General features: G+C 58.6%; 1 protein-coding gene and 1 long non-coding RNA gene across 12 annotated transcripts in view; both read right to left on the reverse strand.

Moving 5' to 3' along the window:
* The window catches only part of AGAP1 (ArfGAP with GTPase domain, ankyrin repeat and PH domain 1), a 415,084-nt gene that overhangs the window by 285,391 nt on the left and 106,642 nt on the right, over positions 1–23,051 (reverse strand). For 2 of the 11 annotated variants that reach the window (XM_036236698.1, XM_036236695.1), the window contains exon 1: positions 21,489–22,966. The exons of 6 other annotated variants lie outside the window; for them this stretch is intronic. In XM_036236698.1, the coding sequence (XP_036092591.1) occupies positions 21,489–22,431 (943 nt within the window). In that variant the 5' untranslated portion in view covers positions 22,432–22,966. Of the gene's footprint in view, positions 1–21,488; positions 22,967–23,051 lie in introns of those variants that run through there. 3 more of the 11 variants (XM_036236699.1, XM_036236696.1, XM_036236697.1) reach the window with 3 other exon arrangements.
* Positions 10,648–14,361, reverse strand: LOC118613675. Its single transcript, XR_004955660.1, has 2 exons — positions 13,117–14,361; positions 10,648–13,086 (listed from the first exon to the last, which is right to left on the reverse strand). It is a non-coding gene; the product is annotated as an uncharacterized LOC118613675 (long non-coding RNA).

Genomic DNA, 23,051 nt, shown 5'->3' on the forward strand with positions numbered 1-23,051 from the left:
ACGAGTGCGCTGCGTGACGCCCGCCGTGAGGCGCGTGGGGACGCACCGCAACCACGAGTGCGCTGCGTGTCGCCCGGCGTAAGGCGCGTGGGGACGCACCGCGACCACAAGCGTGCTGCGTGGCGCAGGGCGACGCGGCGGCCAGAGCTGCACGCAGAGGGGCGGGCGCCGGCAGCAATTTCACTGCTGTGAAATTCAGAAGATCTGGGTCAACTGACGGCGTCTTCGGCACCTCGTGGGCTCAGCTTCCCTGTGGTTTTCCACCGTCAACTTCCACTGCTCTTTTTAAACATACACTTCGATGTAGATGAGTGGGCGCCGTGCCCCGGGGACCTCGGCCTGCAGTGAGGCGTGTGGCGACCGCGGGCCTTTGTTGTTCCAGGTTGGGGAAGACACAATGTTTGGCCCCTTGCTGGTCTCTAACACGCTTGCCTCACGGGATGTTGGGCAGTATCCATGTTTGCACGCACCCCACCCACGTGGCCAGCGGCCTAGGCTTTCGGCCAGCGGCTGGCACTGCCGGATGAGGAGGAAAGGGCGAGCCAGCCGGTGGCCTGCGGGTCACAGCCGCCGGGGATGCCAGGGCCCACGTGCTGCGGTCACTCGATGCCCCCTAAACTCCTGCGCTTATGTCTTAGTGGCGGGCGTGACTTTGGGGATTCTGAGCACTGGCTGCCTTTGAAGCAGGGACACACACACACTCGAAGCAGCAGCCCTGCGCTGGCTCCCAGACGCCCCCCTCCCCCAGGGAGACCCCTCCCCACCATGCTGCCTCTTCTGCATCCTCAGAAATGTGTGTGCGCCTGCCCCAAACCAGCTCCTCCCCATTCAGAGGCAGGGCTGCCCCGGGCTGGGGCGGCTGGTCGCAGGGCATGGCCAAGGCAGCCCCCCAAGAGACGGGCTCAGACACCCCGGAAATGTAACCGAGAGCCGCCATCCACGCGTCAGCCACAGGGGCCTGGACGCGGGCGCTGCCCGGCCCTCCTGGGTCCCCTCGGTGCCTCTGCCCGCACCTTCGAGTCAGAGCAGTCACCTGCACTCAGCTGTCTCCGACACAGTCCGGCCCCTTCCAGAAGACAGGCAGCGGGCGAGGGTGAGTCACTCTCAGAAGGGAGGTTTTAACCCCTCCCTCTCTACCTGCTGTGCTCCTCCAGTGCATCCCCAGCTGTGTCTAGCCCCAGACTCACCTGGGACACTTGCCAAAACTGGTGACGGGGGAGCATGAGCCCCGGCTCTGCGTTTCTCACCAGCTCTCGCCTCGGCAGGGCTTCTTTGCGCTTACGCCTTCGGCATTTCAAAATTTGCTAAGCAGATGTTGCAAATGTAAAATTCCGACACCAGGAACTCAGATGGGTGATGGATGGGGGCCCTGCTTCGCCCACCTGGCCCCGCTCAGCTCAATGTCCAGGGCCCCACAGCATAGAGAGACCCAGAGGCAGAGGGAGCTTGGTGTCCGGAATCGGAAGCCTGCAGTCATGGGCTGACCGTGACCTCGGTTACTTTCAGAGTCTCTCTGACACTCAGCTTCCACACTGGTACCCGCATTTCCCTCCTACTCAAAAGGTGACATAGCCCCTCACCCAGCAAAGGCCCAGGCGCCCCGAGTGGGAGCCCTCCCACTGCCTTTCGGGCTGCCTTTAGAGCAAAGCTTCTAGAACCCCATTTCCTGAGTGTCGCGGCCACTGTGGTGGACACACGCTAGCTGAGCTCACGGCCCGCACAGGAGCCACAGGTGATAAGAGGCCACGGATGAGCCCGAAATAACACGTGGCCGGAAAAGCCCGGACTAAGTAATCAAACCACAGCAGTCAGTCAGCTGCCGTGGTTCAAAGCAACCCATTAAAGGGAGTAAAACCTCTGAAAAGGGCCGTTGGTCAGTTTCAATTTCTGCCGATTCATGTTACACTGAACCACGTGGCACTGCCATTTTGCAGATCAAAAGTCATCAAACAGTGGCAATTTCCCAAGGCTCAGCCTGGAGCACTGAAGAAAATAAAAAAAAGCATCCACGGGGGCGTCACTGACGATCAACACACGTCGAAGATCCTGCGGAGCCCGTGAATGATCCTGAAAATGCCGCCACGCCGTCTATCTTAGCAAAAATCGATAGGATCAAAGGGACAGAGCAAGCGAGAGAGGGCGGCTCTGATAAACAAGAGGCCTCGGTGCCTCTGACCGCACCACGTCCGCCCCCGCACGGCCTGTGGGCGCCGGCATCTAAGGACCAGGGAGGCTGGCCCTGTTCCACTCAGGCTCCGCATCCACGGCCGCCCTGGTCCTCCTCCCTCGAGTCAGCGTTGTCACGGAGCCCCCAGCGCCCCTCACTAGACGCCCACACTGCGGCGTCCGCACCTGCAGCCCGACACCCTGCGGGCGGTGGGGGCGGGGGGGAGCGCGGTGCACCCCACCCCCACCAGAGCGCGGAAGCCTTAGTTCTCCTTCCAGATTACCGACCGGAAGCACAGCACGTGGCCACAGTGAGCCGGCCGGTCTCGCCTTCCTTCTCGACCTCGTCTGGCCCCGGTGACCACGAACACAGATTCCAGACAAACCTCACGAAATTACCCACGAGGTGGTGGAATTGCAGGTGAGGTGGTAAGAGGGACATGATGATCTGGAGGACTGAGACGCTTATTTGAAACCTTAAATTTCGCAAGCATTTTTCTAAAAATTCTTTTTAGGAACAAAAAAAAAGCCAAAGGGGCACTTATTTTTAGTTGAAAGCATTCGTGATCCCAAAATATAAATGAAAAGCCACAAGGGAAGAGAGAGCGTGCCCACACGGGAGCGCCGGGCGGACTGCTCAACCCCCCCGCCCCGGGGCCCCAAGTCAGTGCTGAGGGGGGAGGGCGGCCAACGCACGCGGGAGGAGCCACACCGCTGGCCAGTTGACGCACAACACGGGGACGGCCCCCGAACCAGGCCGGACGGGGCTCGCCGGCACGGCCTTCACGGTACGTCAATTTCTTATTTGAGCATCCTCGAGTCTCTGTAACAAATGGAACAAAGCAGAACCCTCTGGATACCAGATTCGTGTTTAGGCTTCCCCAGAAGTTCCAGTTGCTTTTTAGTGGCCTCAAAAAAGGCATTCCCCGGGAATGCCCCATTCATAAACCCCCCTCCCAGCACAGTGGATGCCACCAGGCCACCAAGATGCCCCCAATCCTGCCACTGCAGACATGGCCAAGCCGAGACCAAAAACCCCAAGCACCTTTCCTGAGTCCTGATGCGACTCGGGACACTCCCCCACCCCACAGTGTCCACCGACCCTTCTCCTCGCCCCCAAGGAACCGCCGAGTGTGGGGCCGCCACCCCAGACCAGCGCCGGGGGCCCCGCCAGGTCGTGACTTCGCAGAGGATGGGTGCTCCCCTTTCCCTGCGTTCTCAACAGTGTTCCTAAGTGCTTCATGACAGAGCTGGTTCCAGAAGTCTCCGAGAACGCCGCTGCCGTGTGGGGCGGGGCGTGCACAGGGCAGCTTGAAGGATTCGCGTCTGAGGAGAAGGAAAGGGGAGGGTCTGAGACAGCGGGTGGAGGGGGACACGTCCTGCCGGGCAGTCTACGTTCTCTCCCTCAGGAGGACCCCGTGCACGTCATGAGCTGTCCCTGGTTCAGGATGATTTATTCATAAACTACTCGACAATCCTACAACCTGTGACGTGGATCCACCTGATTCCTGTTCATTGTTACAAAGCCGGGGTGATAACGGGAGTCCGCGCAGCGGCCCAGCCCCAGCCCGAATGCAAGCGTTTCCACGAACACAGGGCGGACACGTCTCCAAGGGCGAACGGGGGACAGGGACAGGCCTCTGCTCGCCTGGCACCGTGGCTGAAGCGTCGCACCTCGCTGCTTCCTCACGGCTCTGGGGTCTCGCTTCCAGGTCCAGCTCCCGGACCGCCACAGCCCGGGAGTGAGTTCGGACACCATCATTTCAAGGTGACTGAGAGAACGGGTCCCCGTGAATCTTGCCTGCTCACTAAAGTCAACGAAAAAGCCCACGCAGCTTCCGCGCGAAGCCGGTGATAAAAGGCGGCATTTCGAGCCACGCCGACCCTCGTGGCGTCAGAGCGTAACTGGGATGCGGCCGCTCGGGTTTCGCAGGGTAGTTCAAGGCTCTAGAGAGTCAATTTTGGCCTGAAATGCTGCTCCAGGGGCTTGAGAAAGAAGAAAAGACAAGATCAAGCGTTTGGGGATCCCACTTAACCAGTGGGAATTCAAAGGGGTCACAAAACTTTTTTGGGGAAAACAAAACATTCTTCTTTAAAGATATGTTAGGATTGCAAGCTGCGATGCTACGGAAAGTCCACCCCAATTCCCCGTTAAACCACTGCCGCTGAAACCTCCTCATTTTGTCTCAGCTTTCCACGTGCGGCGACACACCCCCAACCTACGACACGGCTCGCGTGCGCGAGAGGCCCCCCTCGGCCCTGAGCCACACGCAGCCTGTGCTCTGTGCCCACACCCCGGCTGTCAACACCTGACCCCTGCCCCCGCCAACCAGGTGGGGAAAGAGCGGGGGCGGGGGGGGGGCACTGGCAAGCCTCGCCCGGCCGGAGTCCTCTGCTTCTCCCCTTCCCGCACGAGGAAGGGCTTGTCCGATGCCCACAGAGGCCCAGACGCCACCATCTCCCCGCCGGCCCCCCTCGCACAGTCTGCGGGAGCCCCTTAGGGACCCACCGTGGGGACGTCACACAGAGCGGCCGGTCAGCCTGTACTTCCTGAGGACTTGGGGCTGAGCCCTGGGGCAACAAGCGTCTAAAAAGCAGGGAGATGACACAAATTTGACAACTATGGCTGGTGTGATCGACAATCAGGAAATTACAATGCCGCCTTCCACGCCGGGCTGCTACAAGGAAGGGTCCTCGAGACCACGGCCCTAGGAACACACCACTGAGTCGCGGCCCCGCCCTTAAAAAGCCACGCGCCAGGGCCAGGGCCACGCAGTCTCCCGCCAGTGGCCTCTGGCACTTCTACGAGGCAGAAGGATGTTGTCGTCTCAGACCAAAGTCAGAATCCTACATTTAAAAACACTTAAAATCGTAAACAGACCTTAAGGATTCCTTAAAACATCAAGTTGCAGAATCCTAGAAAATAAAAATACTGAAATAAGGACAGTTTACGAAAAGGTATGAATCAGAAACTGCCGGAAAAAAAACAAATCGGTACGTTAAATTCACAGCCAGACCGCTGGTTTTCTCTCTGAAGCTTGAGTAGGCAGACGTTAAAAGGTCATTCCTACAGCTCAGATGCTGGTGGTGGGCAATAACCGCTGTATTTGTGGAAGTTAAGACAAAATGAAGCAAGCAAGAAAACGTCCCCTGATTAAAACAAACACTGGATCAAACGGGAGAGAATGTTAGGTACTTGCGGTTCATAAGCTGAATTTCTGTCAGTCCTGTGCTGGGCGTAATTGGACCTGACAGTTTTAATTCCACACAAAATTGTAAAGAGTCAGTAATATTTTTAATTCATGGTGCAATTAGTGTTGATAGTAAGAGACAGCTTGATCACAGGAACAATGAATCCGGAAGGTTACTACAGAACAAGCAATCGGAATTACCCCTCCCTAATTCCAGCCAAAGGACCGACCCAGGAGTTGGCAGGGAGTGGCGGCCTGGGCCCGAGGTCACTTTGGGCCAACAGCTCGGGCAAAGGGCACGGAGAGCCCACTCTGCATCCGTCACCATCGCCTGCCTGCCCATCACCCCTCCGGACTGCGGGGCGTCCCAGGGTGGGGGGCTGCTGACGTGGTCCCCTTCTGAAGGTGCCTCGCCAGGGCTGACGACGTGAAGCACGGGACACGGAGGGACCAGCCCCCCTGGCAGGGGTGGGAACCCCTGGTCCGAACCCGGGCCCCTGCGAGCCGGCCGTCTGGCCTCTTGGGGCCCCCATCCTTTCCTCTGCCACGTCGGGGCCCCTGGCCCTCGGATCCTGCACCTGCCCTCTGACGTTCACCCTGCCATGCAGACCCCAGGCCAGCGGGTGCGTGGGGCAGTCCCGCTTTGCCCAGTTTAATGAGCCTAGGCCGACACGGACGGAGGTGTCAAAGACCCTGGGTCCCTCATGTGCCCTCACAATGGCCTTTGGCCAAAACAGTCCTTGACTTAATACGGGTAATGGCAAATCGAAGGAGAAAAACATTGGGATAGTCCTCTGTCGTCCGTGCACGGCAACGGGCAGAGTTCACGGTGCCACTGAATTCCGTGGCTGCGCTGCAGGCTTAGGGTGAGCACTGTCCATGAGCTTGTGACGCCCCGCAGGTCTAATCACGGTCCGTACCCGTGCTCGTGTGCCCAGCCTCATGTCCGCAGACTGCACGTCCATGCAGGCTGCAAAGCTCAGAAGGGCCACCTCATCGGCACACTTAAATGTCCACTGTGCATTCCAGGTCGTCACGTGACTCGTGGGTCCCTCCCCCGGGGCCCCTATTCGCACCATCACTGACGTTCAGGGTTAGCACAGGTCATGAGCAATGGATTAAAAGCTGGAAAACAGAACAAGCGTGCAAACTGCGCCCCACCCTGGCCGGGGCGGCAGCCGTCACCCCCTCGCCAGTCCTGACGCCCCCCCGCACGCCCCGCTCGGCGCCCCCGCTCTCAGCACCAGGGCTTCCGGCGGCTGCACAGAGGGGCTGAATCCTGACGTCCACACAGAGGGCGGGGGTGGGGGTGGCAAACTCCAGGGGCACCGCAGCCTGACGGCGCCACGTGGCGCCTGGGACAGCGCCCCGGGCAGCTCCCTGGGCAGGGCCGTCGCCCCCTGCTGTGCCCCTCGTCCCTGGGCCCGGTGCCGCCAGGGTCCCACGCGCGCCCGCGCTCTCTGCGCCATCTGCCTGACTTACAACCCGCCTGGTATCTCCCCCAGGAAAGCGGCCCCAGGCACCCGACCCTACGCCCTAATCGGCTCAAAGTGACACGGGCAGACGCTGCCGTGAGGGAGCACGTGTGTGGGTGTGGTCCCCATGCCCGCAAAACACTGGGCCCTGGACGAAACCTGGACGAGTCCCAGGCCAGATTACGCACTGAGCACAGACCCTGTCGCCCGGCCCACAGCTGCACGCCAGCTTAGTCACTTAGCGATTTCAGCCCCGTGTTGAGTCTTGACCATGGCTGTGCATTATTTTTGTCACAAGAAAGGCGACAAAGCTACTTTCTCAGACAGGAGCAGCGCTGAGAGGTGCCTCCTCCACATGGTGACCAAGGTGGCAAACCACAGAGCTTTGCAGGCCACCTTCAATGTCTGAGCCTCAGAAAGCTTAATTAGGGAGAGAACACAAGCAAAAGGTCCCCACGACTTCCGTATTCTTATTCCTTAGACGATGAGTGTCAGAGAGTCTTACCTGGTCTGAAAGTACTAGATCCATGTAACGGGTAAAGTGACAGGCATGGGGTTCACACACACACACACACACACACACACACACACACACACACGGGTGAGGCACACTCAGCTCCCCACAGGTAGGAGCCCAGGACGTCCCTCAGGAGAGATCCTGCTCGCTGCTCTCCTGCCGCAGCCTGCTCCCCGGGGAGCTGACTCCCGACAGTGGCCTTGCCCGCAGGAACTAACTGGTCAGAGCAGGTATGGAGCCCCCAACCGGAAGCCCGACCTGGGGGGCAACTGAATCTGACCCTCCTCAGACCCGGCTCACAGGCAGCCATACCCTCCCGGTCACGGCACCCTGCCAGCTCCCTGAGGCACCACCCACGGCAGCCGTCTGATTCCTTCACTGACTCATTCATTCATTCACCCAGGGCTTCTGGAGCCAGGCAAGGTGCCAAGAATCATCCACGACCAACACAACCCAACTCCCACACCGGCGAAGCCCGCGGGTTAGTAACAGCGGCCCGTGAATGGCACTCGGCAGCACACGCAGGTGTCCGGGTGCAGGGCAAGCGGGAGGGGGTGCCGGGGGGCAGCAGAGTCTGGACGGTGAGGAGCGGGCGGGGAAAACAGGCAGGCGGGGGGGCAGTGCCCAGGCCAGGCGGGCAGCTGAGCGAGTGATGTTAGGTATGGAAGAAGGAAAGCAGACGGGAGAAGGGAAAGGAGGGGGAAGGGGAGGAGGTGGCACCCCCAAAACGGCTGAGGGACCAGATTCGGGACGAGCAGGGCAGGTGTCCTCCAGCTGAGGGGCAGACGGAAGGTGGATGCCACGTTCTGATGTGGGGGAGGGGCCAGAGGAGCAGGTGGGGGGCGGGGTGTGCCTCCATGGAGGAGCCTACACCCACCCACCCTCACTGACCACTGGGCACATGGGAACTGGTCCCCATGGGGTGCCTGCCAGGAGGTCCCCGCCGTTTCCGGCTTAGGATACGTAAAACGCCTTCTACAAAAAGCCCCTTGGATGGAGAGTCAAAATCAAGCCCACTATGCATGCTTGGCGTCTGACATTACTCTGTTTAAGCGATTTACATCCTCTGAAGAACGCTATACAATTTTGGTAACTCGATCTTGCAACTAGGTAACTGGTTACCTAGCTATCCCCAGGTGCTTTCTTTGAAAAGTTTCACATATGTTGCCAGCTTGTTTCTAAGAAATTCCTCCGAGTTCTCTGGATGTCACTGGCCACTGTGCCCAAGCTCGGTCAGTGCTGCGTCTCAGGGGGTGGGTGCAGGCAGGGTGGGGGAGGTGTGACATGACCGAGGCCACACCGAGGACAAGGAAGGAAGGGAAGGGAGCTGCGGGTCCCAGACCAAGACGCCTGGCTCTCTCCCCTTGAGGTCTCTGAGGACGCGAACCCCCAGAAACAGGTGCAGTCCTTGCAGACATGTGACCTTGCTGTGGTCACGTCCTCGAGTGACCATGGGTATGTGAGGCCCAGTGGGACTATGGCAGAGGACGGAGAAGAAGGAGGTGAATCAACAAAGCCAGCCAGACCTCTCAGACCCCACTGGATGCTGCCCCATCTCAAACGATTATCTCTGAGGTCGTAAGTAGATTTTGGAGATGTGTTAAACTTGCTTTTGCTTATTGCAATGGCAATGTGCCAACATTCCCACCTCTGAGAGTACATCACTGGCAAACACAGTCCTGAAAAAGCCCCCCTTTCCCTCCCTGATGGACGGTGTCCACCTGCACAGACACTGGCCCTTCCCACGAGACAGCCCTGTGGCCAGGCTCACGGCCCAGCAGCATGTGCTGGCAGTGGGGAGGAGGCGCCGGCGTCCAGTCCCCAGAGCCCAGGTCCCTCAGAAAGAGGCAGACAGCCCTGGGCCCCGCCCGGCCCAGGGAATAAAACCTGGAGGGAGGAGTGGGAGCTTCTAGTAAACAACCCCAGGGCTCTGGCACGCTCACCCGAGCGCTCCGAGACCCGAAGCTCGCAGCCTAATCGGAGAAAAACCGGGAGTGACCTCCAGGAAGACTGCGGCATATTTAAAGCGGCAGCCAGGAACCCACGCCAACCCCTCAGGCCCAGACTCCACACGCCTGCATGGCCGGATTTAGAACTCTGAAAATAAAACCACTGATCTGGACTTCTCGAAACCGATGCAAGACCAAACTGGAAGGGAAAAAATATCAGGAGTGAAGAAAAAAACACAATCGCTTCACCCGAAGATACTGCAAGAGCCACAGAAACGCCCGCCCCTGCGCCCGGCCTGAGCTGACGGGTGCTTACGCGGTGGGGAGGCGGGGTCTCTCCCCGAGGTCTAGCCGCCCGGCCACGCACCACACACCGTCCCGGGGACGGAGGTGACAGCGGACTGTCCGTGCCCACTGAGGCCTTTCTACTGCCCACCCTCCTGGTCAAAAATAAACCACATTTTGCTTCTTGGTTATCACTTCTATCTCAAACTATAACATCCTCTAGATGTTTCAAACGCAGGACGGCAAGCGCTCCGGTGTGGGCTTCGTCTCGGTAACAATGTAACCGCGAGAGGGAGGGAGGCCAGCGTCCCCCTGACACCTTAAATGTGCACCTGCACATGACCGTGCCCCTGACGCCTTAAATGTGCACCTGCGCATGACCACGACTTGGCATAAGGGAGGGTCCAGGCCCGACATCTCCCGGAAACTGGAAATGCTCCGCCACCCCATTCCAGCAGGGCCTGGCGCCTGGCCTGGAGGAACCCGATCTTTCTCATGGCGGCCTGCACCCGCAGGGGAGACGCAGAAAGTTCCAGAAGTGTGCTGGATGAAGAGGGGCTGGCAATGGGATTGGCCACTGAGCGGGTGGGACCCCGGTGGACTCTGGGAGGCTGAAGGAGAAGCGCTCCACAAACACGCCCCCAAAACTCCAACAGGCACACGGAGGCATCTGACAGACGCCCGGAGAACACACGTCCCGACCGTCCACAGACCCGACGGTCAGACTGGAAGCTCGGCCCTGCTTGTCCGAGCGGACGGGGAGAGGGGAAGAAACCCCGAGACAGCCCCCATCCGCGGGGAGCCTCGACTCGAGAAGGGGGTGCCTGTCCCTCAAACGCTTAACGCTTTACGTCATCCTGACTTCGCTGGAGTCTGCAAATATCCCTGATCCAGGCCACGCCGCGGGAACGACGGGAACATTCCTGTTTGTGCTGCGCTCAGGCAGAATGGAAAGGTGACAGGCCACCTACCCGGACCGTCTTCGCTTCCTGCACCAGTCACCTGGCATGACACAGCTTTACCTGCACGTGTAATTAAATTATAAATGGCGGCCATCAGGTGCATCTAAGTATGGAAACTCACCCAAAAGGCATTTTGTGGATGAAAAAAAAAAAAGAAAAGGTTCTATGGAAAGTGACCTCAGATGGTGATCTGATCATAAAGCCCTAACTGGGCAGGTCATGATGGGCGCAACTTCCCTAGGAGAAGGTCATCTTTGCCTTAAGCTGCCCTGGCCGCTGTTTCTGGGCACCTCGGTTCCCACGTCTTTGAGGAACCGGCCTCAAGACAGCAGACGCCCTCGTTGGCCGCCCCGTAACCCGCCGCCTGGCTCCCTCCCGCCTTCAGCCGCCTCCCTCACACACCTCCTTAATCCCAAATGCATCAAAGAGGCTGCGAAGCTGTCACTCTGGGGTGCATTTGAGACCTCGCTCCGCTCCCTGTGTATGTCATCAGTTTGGTTCAAATAAACTCATGAAAATCCTCCACGGGGTTGGGTGACCTTTTCTGGATTGATGTTGCATTAGATACACACATCATATTATCACCCCAAACACACATTCACTACAAATCAAAGCCATGTCTCAAGGCCAGTGGCCTGGGGACGAAATCCCTGGGCATAAAAGGTGCTGGTCCCCACGTGCTCTCAGTAACGCTAAACCTTGAACCCGAAAACATCACCGGATGGAACCTGGGAACGCAAACTCCTTCTGTGGACCAATGTCTGTCTTAAGACCTTAAAGAAGATGGAAATGCCACAGAAGTCTCCTGCTGCCTAGAAAATTAACTGCCCTAGGAACGCAAACTTATTTGATGGCAAACACCCAGACTCTTGCGTTGGGGATTATGTTCACTTTTACGGCTAGGGTTCATCTCTCCGCTGGACATGGGGGAAACTGAGACCAGGGGAGGCCGTTGCCAGCCCCACCTACCTGACCTACCTGACCTTTAACGGTGAGGGGTCAGAATCAGAAGGAGATGGTTACTCAAAATGCCTCCTGCTCAGCCGCAGGGCAGGGGCTCCGCGACCACCCGATTCCACAAGCAGCGTGAAAGGCCTTCGCAACGCACTTGCGTTGAAAACAAGAGAACAAAAAATCCGCACGCGGCGGCCTCACAGCGTAAAACACGCGACGAAATCAGACCCTCTGCTGGGCACGACCTGACGCGGTCACCTGTGGGAAACGATGCATCTCACCGATACTCTCAATTCTGAACCAGTTCATCTGCTGATAATCTGCTCTTAGAGGTCAACGACCCGCCCAGCAAGTGCTGGCCACCGCCAACGGCTGGTGTAAAAGTTAGGGTAACGATGCTGGACTTTGAGGCACTGCACGTTCGCTCTTGTGTCGTAAACTTGAGACCTTAGTGTGAGGACGGGTGGGCCAAGCCCATGTGACCGTGGGTGCTGCCTACCTGGGGGAGGCACCTAGGAGGGTCGTGATGCGTGTAAAAGGACCAAAACTCGTCGAAGAGGAGAGCGAACTCACTGACAGGTTGGAAAAGCCCGGCCTGGTGGCAGCCCAGGTGCACGACGGGTAAGTGCGCCCGGGGTGACCCCCCAACTGGTGGGGTGTGGTTCTGAGCAGAGCCTCTGGGGGCCCCCGGCACTCTTCCTGAAGCTGACACTCTGCCTAAGAACGGTCGGAACAAACGTTTCTGACGAGGTGAGCTGTGGGCGACAGGGCTGGGTGCCCGGACGCTCCCTGAAGGTGCACCGCGTGAGTCCGGTCCTGCCCAGAAGATGCCGCCGGCTGCCCTGCGAAACCAAGGGAGGCAGCCTTCCACGCTCAGTGCCCCTCTGCGCGAGTTCACGAGGCCACCCGGGTCCCCTTCCACTGGCCCAGAGCGAGCCGCAAAACAGGCATGGGGCAGGGGGAGAGGCCACACCTCCTGTTACCAAGCCAGGTCCAAAGGGACAGGCCCAGAGGCACTCCCGAAGGTGGGGCTTGCAGAGGGGGCTGCTGGGCCCTGACCCCCCGGCACCAGCATTCGCGCTCGACCCCCATTGGGCTCAGGCCCAGCGCGGAGCTGCCCAGTGTCTTAGACATCTGAGCCTCTTTCCACTGACAAAGCAGATTTTCCCAATCTCACCCGAGTAATCGGGCAACTCCCTCTCTTGGGTCTTAGGGGGAGGGTCCCCACAGGAAGTCTGGCCCTGGGGCCAGTGCCCCGCCCTCTGGCCCCTGGGGCGTAAACCTGCACTGCCTGTCACAGGGCGACTTCTCGGCAGCGATAAGGAACAAGTCCCGTGACAGCCGTAAATGGTCGGGTCGCAGCACTGTCATCGCAGGCAGAAGCACAGTCGTCCCTCCCACAGTTCCGCCTTCCCTGGCTTCTGTTACCGGCGGTCAACGGTGCCCTCAAAAGATGCAACAGAGAACTCCACGCGCAAACGATCCCTGTGTTTCAGAGTGCCCGGTGGTCTGCAGAGCCTGGGGGTCTCGTGCCAGCCAGGACCTGCCGGCCTGGGACCTGCCGGCCTGGATCTGCTGGCCTGGGACCTGCCCGCCTGGGACCTGCCGGCCCGGGACCTGCCCGCCTGACGAACCCTCCGCCCACCGCCCCCAAGCTGCGTGTGCTCCCTACCAATGGTCACACTGTAGCCAGCTCGGGCACCAGATAGAGAGAGCACATTCGCGTGTGTTTTGTGACAGTGTGTCGTTACAGTTGTCCTATTTTATCATCTGTTACTGTTGTTAATCTCTTATACACCTACATTATACACCTAACATTAATCTCTACATCACACACCTAACGCTAACCAGGTGTGCACGCGCAGGGAAACACAGCGTCCACAGGGTCCGGTGCTACCTGTGGTCTCAGCAGCCACTGGGGGTCTTGGAACCAGTCCGGTGGATCGGGGGCACCGCTGCACTTCACATACAAGGGGTCAAACGCCGTCTTGAGACCAGCACAGGTCTGATGCCGCCGCCTGTGCCACTATTAGGAAACCCAAATACCTGACGGCAACGGGAATGCTGCGCGTGACCTTTACTGCGCTCGCTTCTCTGAACAAACGATAAACACACCCCGTCGATGCCGATCACTCCGAAGGCTGCAAGTCGCCTGCCCCGCGGGGCGCCAGCCACCGTTCGCAACAGGTGGGGTCTTTCTTCGGGCACGCGCTCTGGCCGCCGGCCGTCCAGGAGGAAGGGAGGAGCGGGGTCACACGGGGCGGTGTGGGCACGCGGCGCCACCAGCGGCTTCCCGAAATAAACAGCTGCTGGGCTCCTATCGGGAACGAAGTGGATCCGCCGTCCGCAAAGAGCTGCTCTTTCGGTCCCACGAATAAAGAAAGGGGCAGGGGACTCAGCCCAAGAAGAAAGGGGACGCAGCTCTCCCTGGGTGTGATGTTAAGGTCCGATGGTCAGCAATTTAAAAAGTCGTAGTTTTGGCACTTACAAAACAGTCATGTAAAGCACAGCACGGGGAACGTCGTCGACGTCGTAGTAACTGTATGGTGTCGGGGGGCTAGGCTTATCGGGGGGTCACTTTGTAAGTCATACAAATGTCTAATCACTCTGCGTGCACCGGAAACGGACATGATGCTGGACGTCGACTCTCGTTAAAGAAATAAAAACATCGGTGATGAAAAGCGGCAGTCCACCGCAGACCACGGGGCAACACAGGGCGCCGTGGCGAAGACAGCGCGAGCCGAACGTACCCTCGCCGCCGCGTCCTCGGGGTGCGAGGCGACGCGGGCAGAGCCGCACCCGCGACGCCCGCTTCCGGGCACGGGGTCCTTGGCAAAGCCAGGCCGACGCGGCGGCCTCCAGAGAAGCCACGTCCCGCCTTCCGGAGAACCGGCAGGGGCGGCGGGGACTTGACGGACCCTGCCCCACGGGGAGACTGCAGTCCCCCACGAGAAACAGAAGCCCATTCGTTCCCGCCACCGGCGCCGCAGTACTCAACGCACCACGAGAAAGCAAGAAAGCAGCCCGGGCTGAGACAGACTCAGACCAAGGTCACCCTCGGGCACCTCGATGCCAGGGGGACAAATGGCGTCGGCACCGCGCAGGCCTCGATGGCCCAACACAAGCCCGGGGACACTAGCTGTGGGGGTGAGGGGGGGGTGCGGTTCAGGCAGGCGGAACTCCTGCTAAGTCTCGGATTCGCAAAGCAGGAATCCCCAGTGGAGGATGGGCGGGAGGACCAGCCACAGAAGTTACAAAGACGTCTTCCTTCCTGCAGGTCTGAGAGAAAGCCACATACGGACAGGAGACCCGGTGCAAAACCACCAACGTTCTAGATCCTCAGAGAACTCTGGGACTTAAAAACGAGGACGGGACCGTAAGACCCTCGATTCTGAGCCTCTGCGTGACAAACACCACGCCTCCCAAACGTCCCCACTAGCCTTGCTGGACGGCTGGCCTCCGGTGACAAGAAACACCGCCAGGGAGGCAGGCTACTCCGGAGAGTGGCGGCTCGGACTGCGCGCTGGGACTTCCTAATCGAGCCCAGACCCCTTCCCCTGTGTATTTCACTCGTCGGCGCTGACCACCGGGTCCTCCGTATGTCTGTGTGCTCCCAGGCACCCCTTTCAAATTAAAAATCCCCAGTGTCTTCGATGAACTTGGCTTCCAGATTCTTCCACCAGGAGAGCAGATTAGGAATCTAGTCTTCAGGCGGTTGGGACTCTACTTCGAGAACTAAAATAAGCAGGACAATAAGACCCGAGGAGCCACCAATGAGCCGTGTGGCCCCGAAGGACCAGCCTGGCTCGGGTCTGCCACGGTGCCAGCCTCTGAGGCAGCAGGACTTGAGCTGCAGGAAAGCAAGTTATAAGTACGCAGCCCTAAATCCAAAGTCCCGTTTCTTGTATTTTGGCATTGCACAGACCATCTGGGTTTTCTATCATTTTAAAGCCCTTGCTAATTGGAGCGGGAAGTCTGTACAAACTGGATAAATACCCACCGCCCCGTACCCCCATCAACTGGAGAAGTGGCACCTGCGTAAGTCTGACCCGGTGTCCGAACTAGAGGTGGCCTGGGCTGCATCGGATCAGCTGGTGGCATTGTCTGCGGTGGCGTCCTCGCGTGTCTGACCGTCAGTCAGCACGACAGCCGAAAGAAGCCCTTACCATGACAGGCACAGAGGGCGGGAGGCTGGGAGGACACAAGATTCCTTCTGACGGCCATCTCAAATAAACGGACGTCCACTCAAAGGAACCTGCACCCCGCTGGCACCCAAAGACGGTGAGTCTGCTGAATGAAGGGGGAGGCCCTGGGTGTGGGTGGAAACCAGCTCACGACGACACGCAAAATCCCGGACCTGATGCTCACGGCGCAAACGTCACTGCTGAGTACCACCCCCAGCAAGGGCTGGATGAGCACATAACCCTCATTTCTCCCTCACGCCTACAAACCAAAACACGCCTCTTAAAACTATCTTCATGTGTTAGATAAGGAGAAGCCCAGTGACCCCTTCTCACGCCTCCGGCCGGTACACCCTGGTACCGAAGGAGCGAAGAGTCCTCCCATCTCCTGACCCGCGGAAGCACATTTTCATAGGCTTTCTCAGTCTTTAGATCCACTAGTGATGTTAGAACTGAAAGCAAAAATAGCAGATTATACAAAAAAACAAAAACAAAAGGGCCAAAAAACCGCACATGAATTAAAACCTACCAAATGAACAGGCATGCACCGACATTTATTTTATGAGTTATCTACAGTACCGTCTAAAGTAAGCTAACTGGAGGAAAGAGAATGGACAAATGTGAACGGCTGTATTGACTGAACTACGTGAGAAACAGGATTTCTGAGGCCGGCACCTCTCAACAAGTCAATAAAAGCAACGCATGGTTCGCTCTAATTCGGGCTGAACAGAGCCTCGACCCGAACGGTGGTGGCGGCAGGCACTTCTCTGGGGCGACACGAAACAAACAAATCTCCCTCCCTTCTGCCCGTCTGCTCACCCTAACACCACTTCTGTCCGTCGCCTGGGGAGGTAACTACAGCTGCACGTACTTTGCCTCGATCGCTCTTAAATAAAACCACTTCTTCATGATTTCACTCATGACATCATTTTAAGTTGATAGGACTGTTTCAAATCATTCCAGAAAAACAAGAAAGAACAACAGCCTATTAACAAGAGAAATCTGATGCCCCCCAAAAAAATTTTTTTAAAAGCTCATTATGGAAACCATAACACCCTTTTTAATGCTGATGTTGGCATTAATCGCAGATCTGGGGAACAGGAATGATTTCTGAGGGGCTAACTACAGAAATCCCAACTGACTTGCCAGTAGAGAATCTCCTCTGTGCCTCCCAGTGAACTCCTACTGACCCCGCAAGACCCAAATAGTTTTATCCCTCTGGGAGGCCTTCATTAACTCCTCCCACTCAAGGCCATTCGCCGCCTTGTGTCCCCCCCCCCCCCCGGTCCTTGCATTAATTCTTCCCACAAACATTTATCAAAAGCCTACACACCAAGCACAATGCTCTTAACTGTGCAGAACAGAGAGAAATAACGTAGGGTTTGTGCTCTGGAGGGTCCCACAGTTAGAACTGGCAGACACGGAGATGTCGTTTCGCACCGGGCTTAGTTGCGCTAAGGGTGGTACGCTTGCACAGAGCAGTCATGCCTTCCCCTCAGCATCCCGTGAAGCCGTGATTCACGGAACCCTCTCCATCTCCCCCAGGAAGCTACTGACCTCTGAAGAGAGGGACTGTTCCCTGTTCCTGCTGCAGACCACTCCAGAGAAACGCCGTAAATGTCTGCTAATGCACTAGGAAAACGAGACAACTAAAAGGGGGAAAAAAGGTACCGATGCTGTAGAGTGGCTTACTCTCCCAACCAAAGGTATTTGTTCACTGTGTAACCAGCCAGGCTGCTGCAAGGGGCTCAAGTTTAAACTGAGGGACCCCTTCGGCAGATGCATTTTTGGACATTCCTTTGGTGGTAGGATATTCCAACCCCAGGCTGGCGTGAAGAAAGATGCAAACATGATGACGCTGAAACGTGGGCTCCGACTTTGGAAAATAAACACAGCCAGACAGAGCCCAGGCCTCACGTGCCTGCCTCGAAAGGCCACGGCTGACCTTGGGGCAGCTCTGCCAGCACCCGCAGTGGCCGCTCTGTCTCCAGGAGAGCTACGCAACCTTAAGAGAGAAAAAAAAAACCCTGGGTGTCCTAAATTGCGATCTGGAGTCATTTATAAAAAGTAAGTGAATTCCTAAACACTGAGTACATAATTAGTTCAAAATGTTTCAGATGAGAAGCTGAGTTACACTGTTTCTTTAAAATTCAGGCTGTCCTTTTCAGTAACAAGTTTAAAAATAAAGATGTATCAAGTTATTTCAGTGATTTTATTTAATTGCTTCTTCCTCTCTGCACTGTTTTTTTTTTCTTTTAAACTGTATAAAACAATCTATCATGCTATAGAAATTGAATGATACCAATCAAGGGAATCAGAAATTAAAGAACAAAGGCACTTGTAAAAACGCGCTGTCAAAAAGCAGTTGTAAATTACTAATCTAAAAAGCTAATAACCTCAGTCAGGACTATCAATGAATCATTTTACTGCTGTAATCAATCCTCCTGGACAGCTACAGGACACCCTACAGACACACGTGCAGCTCTGGGGCTGGCGTTGCCCGTGGCTGGGTCCAAAAGGAGAGTCGGCAGGCTGGCTGGGATGCAGAGAGCGTGCGCCAGAAAGTGACACCCTACGATGTAATCAATCATTTATCTGATCTTTCTCTGTCCACAGACTGCCTTAATACATGCGTATCAGGTGACAGGAAACTGCCCTTGATTTGACACAGGGCCTCTCTGACTCGTTCTGAAGCTCCATTAATAGGAATGAACCTTATAGAGAGGGAGCTGCTGTGGGTCTCTAGGAAGAGACTGCCACACATCAGGGGCAAGGAAGAGGAAGAACCTAAACGTAGGGCAACCAACAGGGATTACAAAGCACAAGGCAAGCATCCTACAAAGGTAGACACTTCAAGCCTTGCTAGGAGGCCTTAAGAATGCAGGAAAACCACAGGTTCTGACGTGGGAGCCCGTGTTTTAAAATAAGGCTCTAACCATCTTGCTTCCCTGACAGCATGGGAACCTTGTCAAAGACCAGGCAAATAACTCTAAGAAGCCAAGCAAAACATTTAAACTATTTAGTGTAACAATTACTTAAGTAATCCTTTGAAGTTCTCCTATAGTTATTTTAAAAATGTAACAGCTGAAAGAGTAACAAGAGGGAAGCCCTCACCGATGATAAGTCTCCTCCAATTTCCTGTGGACTCAAAAGAAGTTCACATTTTAACACACTGCGGCCAGGACTCACAGGACGCTGGGGCTGCTCGGTGTAACACATGCCCCGTTACTGGCCCGCGCGGCTTATCTGTAACTCTCAAACCCAAAAAGGTCTGAAAATGGAAGCTTTACTCATGAATGTCCAGCAGATTCTTGGTGCCAAAACCCATTTATCACACCGAGTGTGAATATCTCAGGCTTTGCTACAAATTATTAGTGTCTGAAGACAGGGCGCCGCTGGACCTCACAAGCAATGTTCTGTAACATGTGCCGCATCATGTTGCTAAAATCCACATTTTCTAAGTCCTGCACACCCACCTGGCCCCACGCTTTGGGCAGGGCCTTAGGGACCCTCGCCCCACCGACATTTACAAGGAAACGAGCCTGTGCTCCCGCATCCGAATTCTCCCTTAGATAATTCTACCCTAAATTCAAAACCTCGTTTAAACAGCACCTAAATTCTAAAAGACCTACGTCATAGGAAGCAAACATGTAAAAAGCAGGGGAGCGCACAATAAAATGTGCAGACCCGACAGCTGTGGGGCTGCGCCTTTCGCCTGTAAGGATGCTGGCCTTTAGACACCTGAAGAACTGACACTTCAGGCACGCTGGCCAAAGGCAGCTGAAAAAGGCGGCGTCTTTTGTGATTACCTAGAACGTCAGAACCGAGGCCCTGCAGCTGGTTCTGACTAGGAGCGCTATAACCTAACGTGCTCTAACGAGAGCATTAACACTCAGTTTTCCTACACAACTCACAACAACTGGTGTCATGTCTCAGACCAAAACAACGCCGGCCTGAGGAAGACTGGACACAGGGGACGGACAAACCAAGCACTATCGCAATTATTACTACTGTTATCTGATACGGCCCTCAAGAGAAGAATTCCAATGCATTTCACACCTCTGCTATTCCAAATCCAGGATCACTCCATCTGACCAAGAGGAAACACACGACCGCGGAATGCTTTTAACTGGTATGACAGGCACCGCCTTCACCCGATCACATCTGCGATCCTCCCTCCGTCTCCGGGATGCGCACTTGTCTGGAACCCATGGGGAGGCTAATTGCTATTTCCTACAAAGCTCAGGAGAGCAAAGATGCAAGCCTGCTCTCAGAGAGGGGCCTGGGACCTGCGTATCTGAATTTCCACTGAGCGCAAATGATGGAAGTGGCAACTCCATCCAAACTAATTCACATCATTTAGTATTTTCAGAGCATGCGGGAGGGGAAGGGATAACGGCTGGAGTCGAACGCGATGCCTTCTAAGGCAGGTTAAAACGCAAGACGTGTACCGCAAGTTAAACTAATGCCAGCTCGGCAAGAAGGGACCTTACGTTGCATCATTAAGTAAAAAAATAAGATTTAACACGACCGCACATTCGGCTGCTTGCTTTCGCATATTCTCTCGCACGTGAAGGATCCTGAGAAGCGGATCAGAACGTGGCACCGTCTGTCTGCAGTTCACATTAAAAATACTGAAGCCAGGGCCACGATTACTTTGCATCAGCTGGTTTTAACAGGGTGCAGCCCGGGCAGTCAGGTAACAGGTGAAGTCCGAGAGGGCGGATGCTCTCTCAGGGGTGGTGAGTTAGCAGCCAAAGTCCCTAATCAAACGCCCACACTGCAGAGCTCGGGCCACACCATCACGGCCACAGCAGCACAGCTGTGGTAATTAGCATAAGGACCAGATCTTTAGGTGCCCCCCCCCCCAACACACACCCTTCCCCAGTCAGCGGGGTGTAACAATCTGGCCCCACAGCCCAGCCTCCTCCTATAGATTGATGCCCAAGCATGTAAAGAAATGGGGTCTGTGTTTTGCAGGTTCTGGAGGATTCTGACTCTCGAACACTACCAGAGGCTACCTGATTCTTGCAAAGAATATGTTACCACATCTGCCTTGGTCCCTGCAAGGTCCCTGGCAGAAAGCTTAAGAGGACAGAGAACCCAGACGTCAGCACAGGCAGTGGGCTGCGACATCCCTGTAGGCTAGAATGCTCGACCAGGAAACAGAACCCCCTCCCTGGCTTGCTCTCCTCACAGGTACCGCATGGCAGGGAGGCCTGGGGAGAGGCCTCGGACTGGACCACTGGGGGGAGGAACTGTCCTTGCAGGTGAAAGCAGGAGAATCAGCTAAGGCCACACCACGGCGCCCACAGTGCATCGTGGAAGCGCCTAGGCTTGGGGGTGGAGGAGGAAACGCACCGAGGCGAGAGCTCTCCGGCCAGGCGGCGCCACCTGTGCGGCAGCCTCAGGGCCCAAGGCCGGCGCCCCGGGGGCCGCGGGTAGCCATGGCAGCCGGCGGGGGCGCAGCGCGGCAGCGAGCTCGCGGGGCTGCCGCCGGAAAGCGCTGCGCGAGCGCCTGCACGAACTGGCAAGGCGGTCGCTCCCCGGACAGGCTCTCGGTGGCAGAGGTCGCACACCCTGAAAGGCGCCACACACACGGCGAGGCGCCGGGCCGCGGGGAAAGCGCCGACCGCCGCAGTTCCACCGGGGGGAGCCCCGGCACCCGAGTTCACACCCGGCGTGGCCGCGCGCCGGCTGGCGACTGAGGAGGGCAGGGCCCTTGCTGCTCCCAAGTCCCAGCGCGCCCTGCGCAGCCCGGCGCGCGGGTCCCCACCGCCGCCCTCCCGCCCCGGCCGCGCTGCCCACCTCTGCGCGGAGACCCGTCGGTGCTCTCGGCGCCGGACGAGTGCGCGTCGGGCGGGGCGCGCCGCAGGCTGAAGTAGCCGCGCGGCCGCGAGGGCCCGGTCCTCGCGGAGGGCCCGCCGCCCGGCGCGCCGTCCCTGCGCGCGAAGATGCCGCTGAAGAAGCGCAGCAGCCGGTGCTCCGAGGCCGCGCCGGGCCCCGCGGCCGCCGCGCGCGCGCGCTCCAGCCGCTGCAGGTCGCTGTTGTCCAGAGTGCGGTTCTTGCTCTTGCTGCGCTCCCAGCGCTCCAGGCCCGACAGCGCGTCGCTCTTGCTCAGCACCTCGCCCATGTCCAGGGTGTTGCGCTTCTCCGCGGCCGGCGGCGCGCCGGCCGCGGGCTGCGCGCCGGCCTCGCCGCCCGGCGCCCAGGCCAGGTTCCCGGAGCTGCTGTGGCGTCTCCCGCGGCCCAGGGCCCGGCCCCGCGGCGCCTCGAGTCCGCTCGCGTGCCTGAAGCTGAGGCTCCGCCGCAGTGGCGCGGCCCGGGCGCGCTCCACGTCGGGGCTGCCGGGCGCGGGCGAGCGCGGCTCCTGCTCCCCGGCTGGGGGGCTGCCGGCCAGGTCGGCGGGCCGCGGGGCGCGTGCGCACGGCCGGAGCCGCCCGAGTTCCAGCTGCCCGGTGCTGCGCGCGCGGGAGGTGCGCACACCCCAGGCGCTTGGCCCGCGGCCCTCGGGGTCCTCGGCGCCCGCCGCCTCCTCGGCTTCCTCCTCCACCAGGCGCCCGGGCGCGTCCGGGGAGCGCGCTGGCCGGAACCTGCGAGCCGGGCGCGGGTCGGGGCCGCCGGCGGCCAGCTGCTCCTTCCTGACCATGGTCACGGAAATGCGGTAGACGGTCTTCCTGGGGGGCGTCCCGCGCGGCATCGCGTCCGAGGGCGGAGACGCGGGCTCGCCGCTGCCGTCCAGCAGGTACATGTCGCCCGGGGCCGCAGCCACCGCGCCGCCCGCCGTGGCCCCGGCGCATCCAGCGCGCCACCGGCCGGGACGCGCGGTCGGGAGGTCGCCGGGCGAGGCGCGGAGAGGGCCCACGCCCCCCGTGCGCGGCGAGGGCCGGGCTCGAGCTACCGGGAGGGCGCCCCTAGCGCCCGCCGGCCCGTGCGCCGCGCGGCCCGAGTGCGGGGTCCGGGCCCGGGGCGCCCAGCCATGGGCCGGCGGGGCGGGAGGGCGGAGCGGCGGAAGGGCCGGCGGGCGGTCAGGCGCGGGGCCAGTCTCGCCGGCAGGTGCGGCCGCCACGCGCAGGGCCCGGGGCGGGCGGCGGCGCCCACGGCTTCATTGTCTACGGCGCGGGGCCCGCTCGCATCTTCGGGCCTTTTCTGCACAGTTCGGCGGCTCCGGAGCCTGCACCACTCCCAGCGCCCCGGATGCGCGGACAGCTGCGCCCGCCGCGACCAAGGGACGGGCTGGCGGTGGTTTAAAATGGAAATGCGCGCCGGGGCGGGGCGGGCAAGCGGGGGCCGACGTGCAGCGACCGCGGGCCGCGCGCCCAGCCCGGCCGCCGAGTCCGGGAGCGCGGCGGCGGCGGCGGGAGCGCGGCC

Source organism: Rousettus aegyptiacus, unplaced genomic scaffold, assembly GCF_014176215.1.
Source record: "Rousettus aegyptiacus isolate mRouAeg1 unplaced genomic scaffold, mRouAeg1.p scaffold_m13_p_2, whole genome shotgun sequence".
Taxonomy (NCBI): domain Eukaryota; kingdom Metazoa; phylum Chordata; class Mammalia; order Chiroptera; family Pteropodidae; genus Rousettus; species Rousettus aegyptiacus.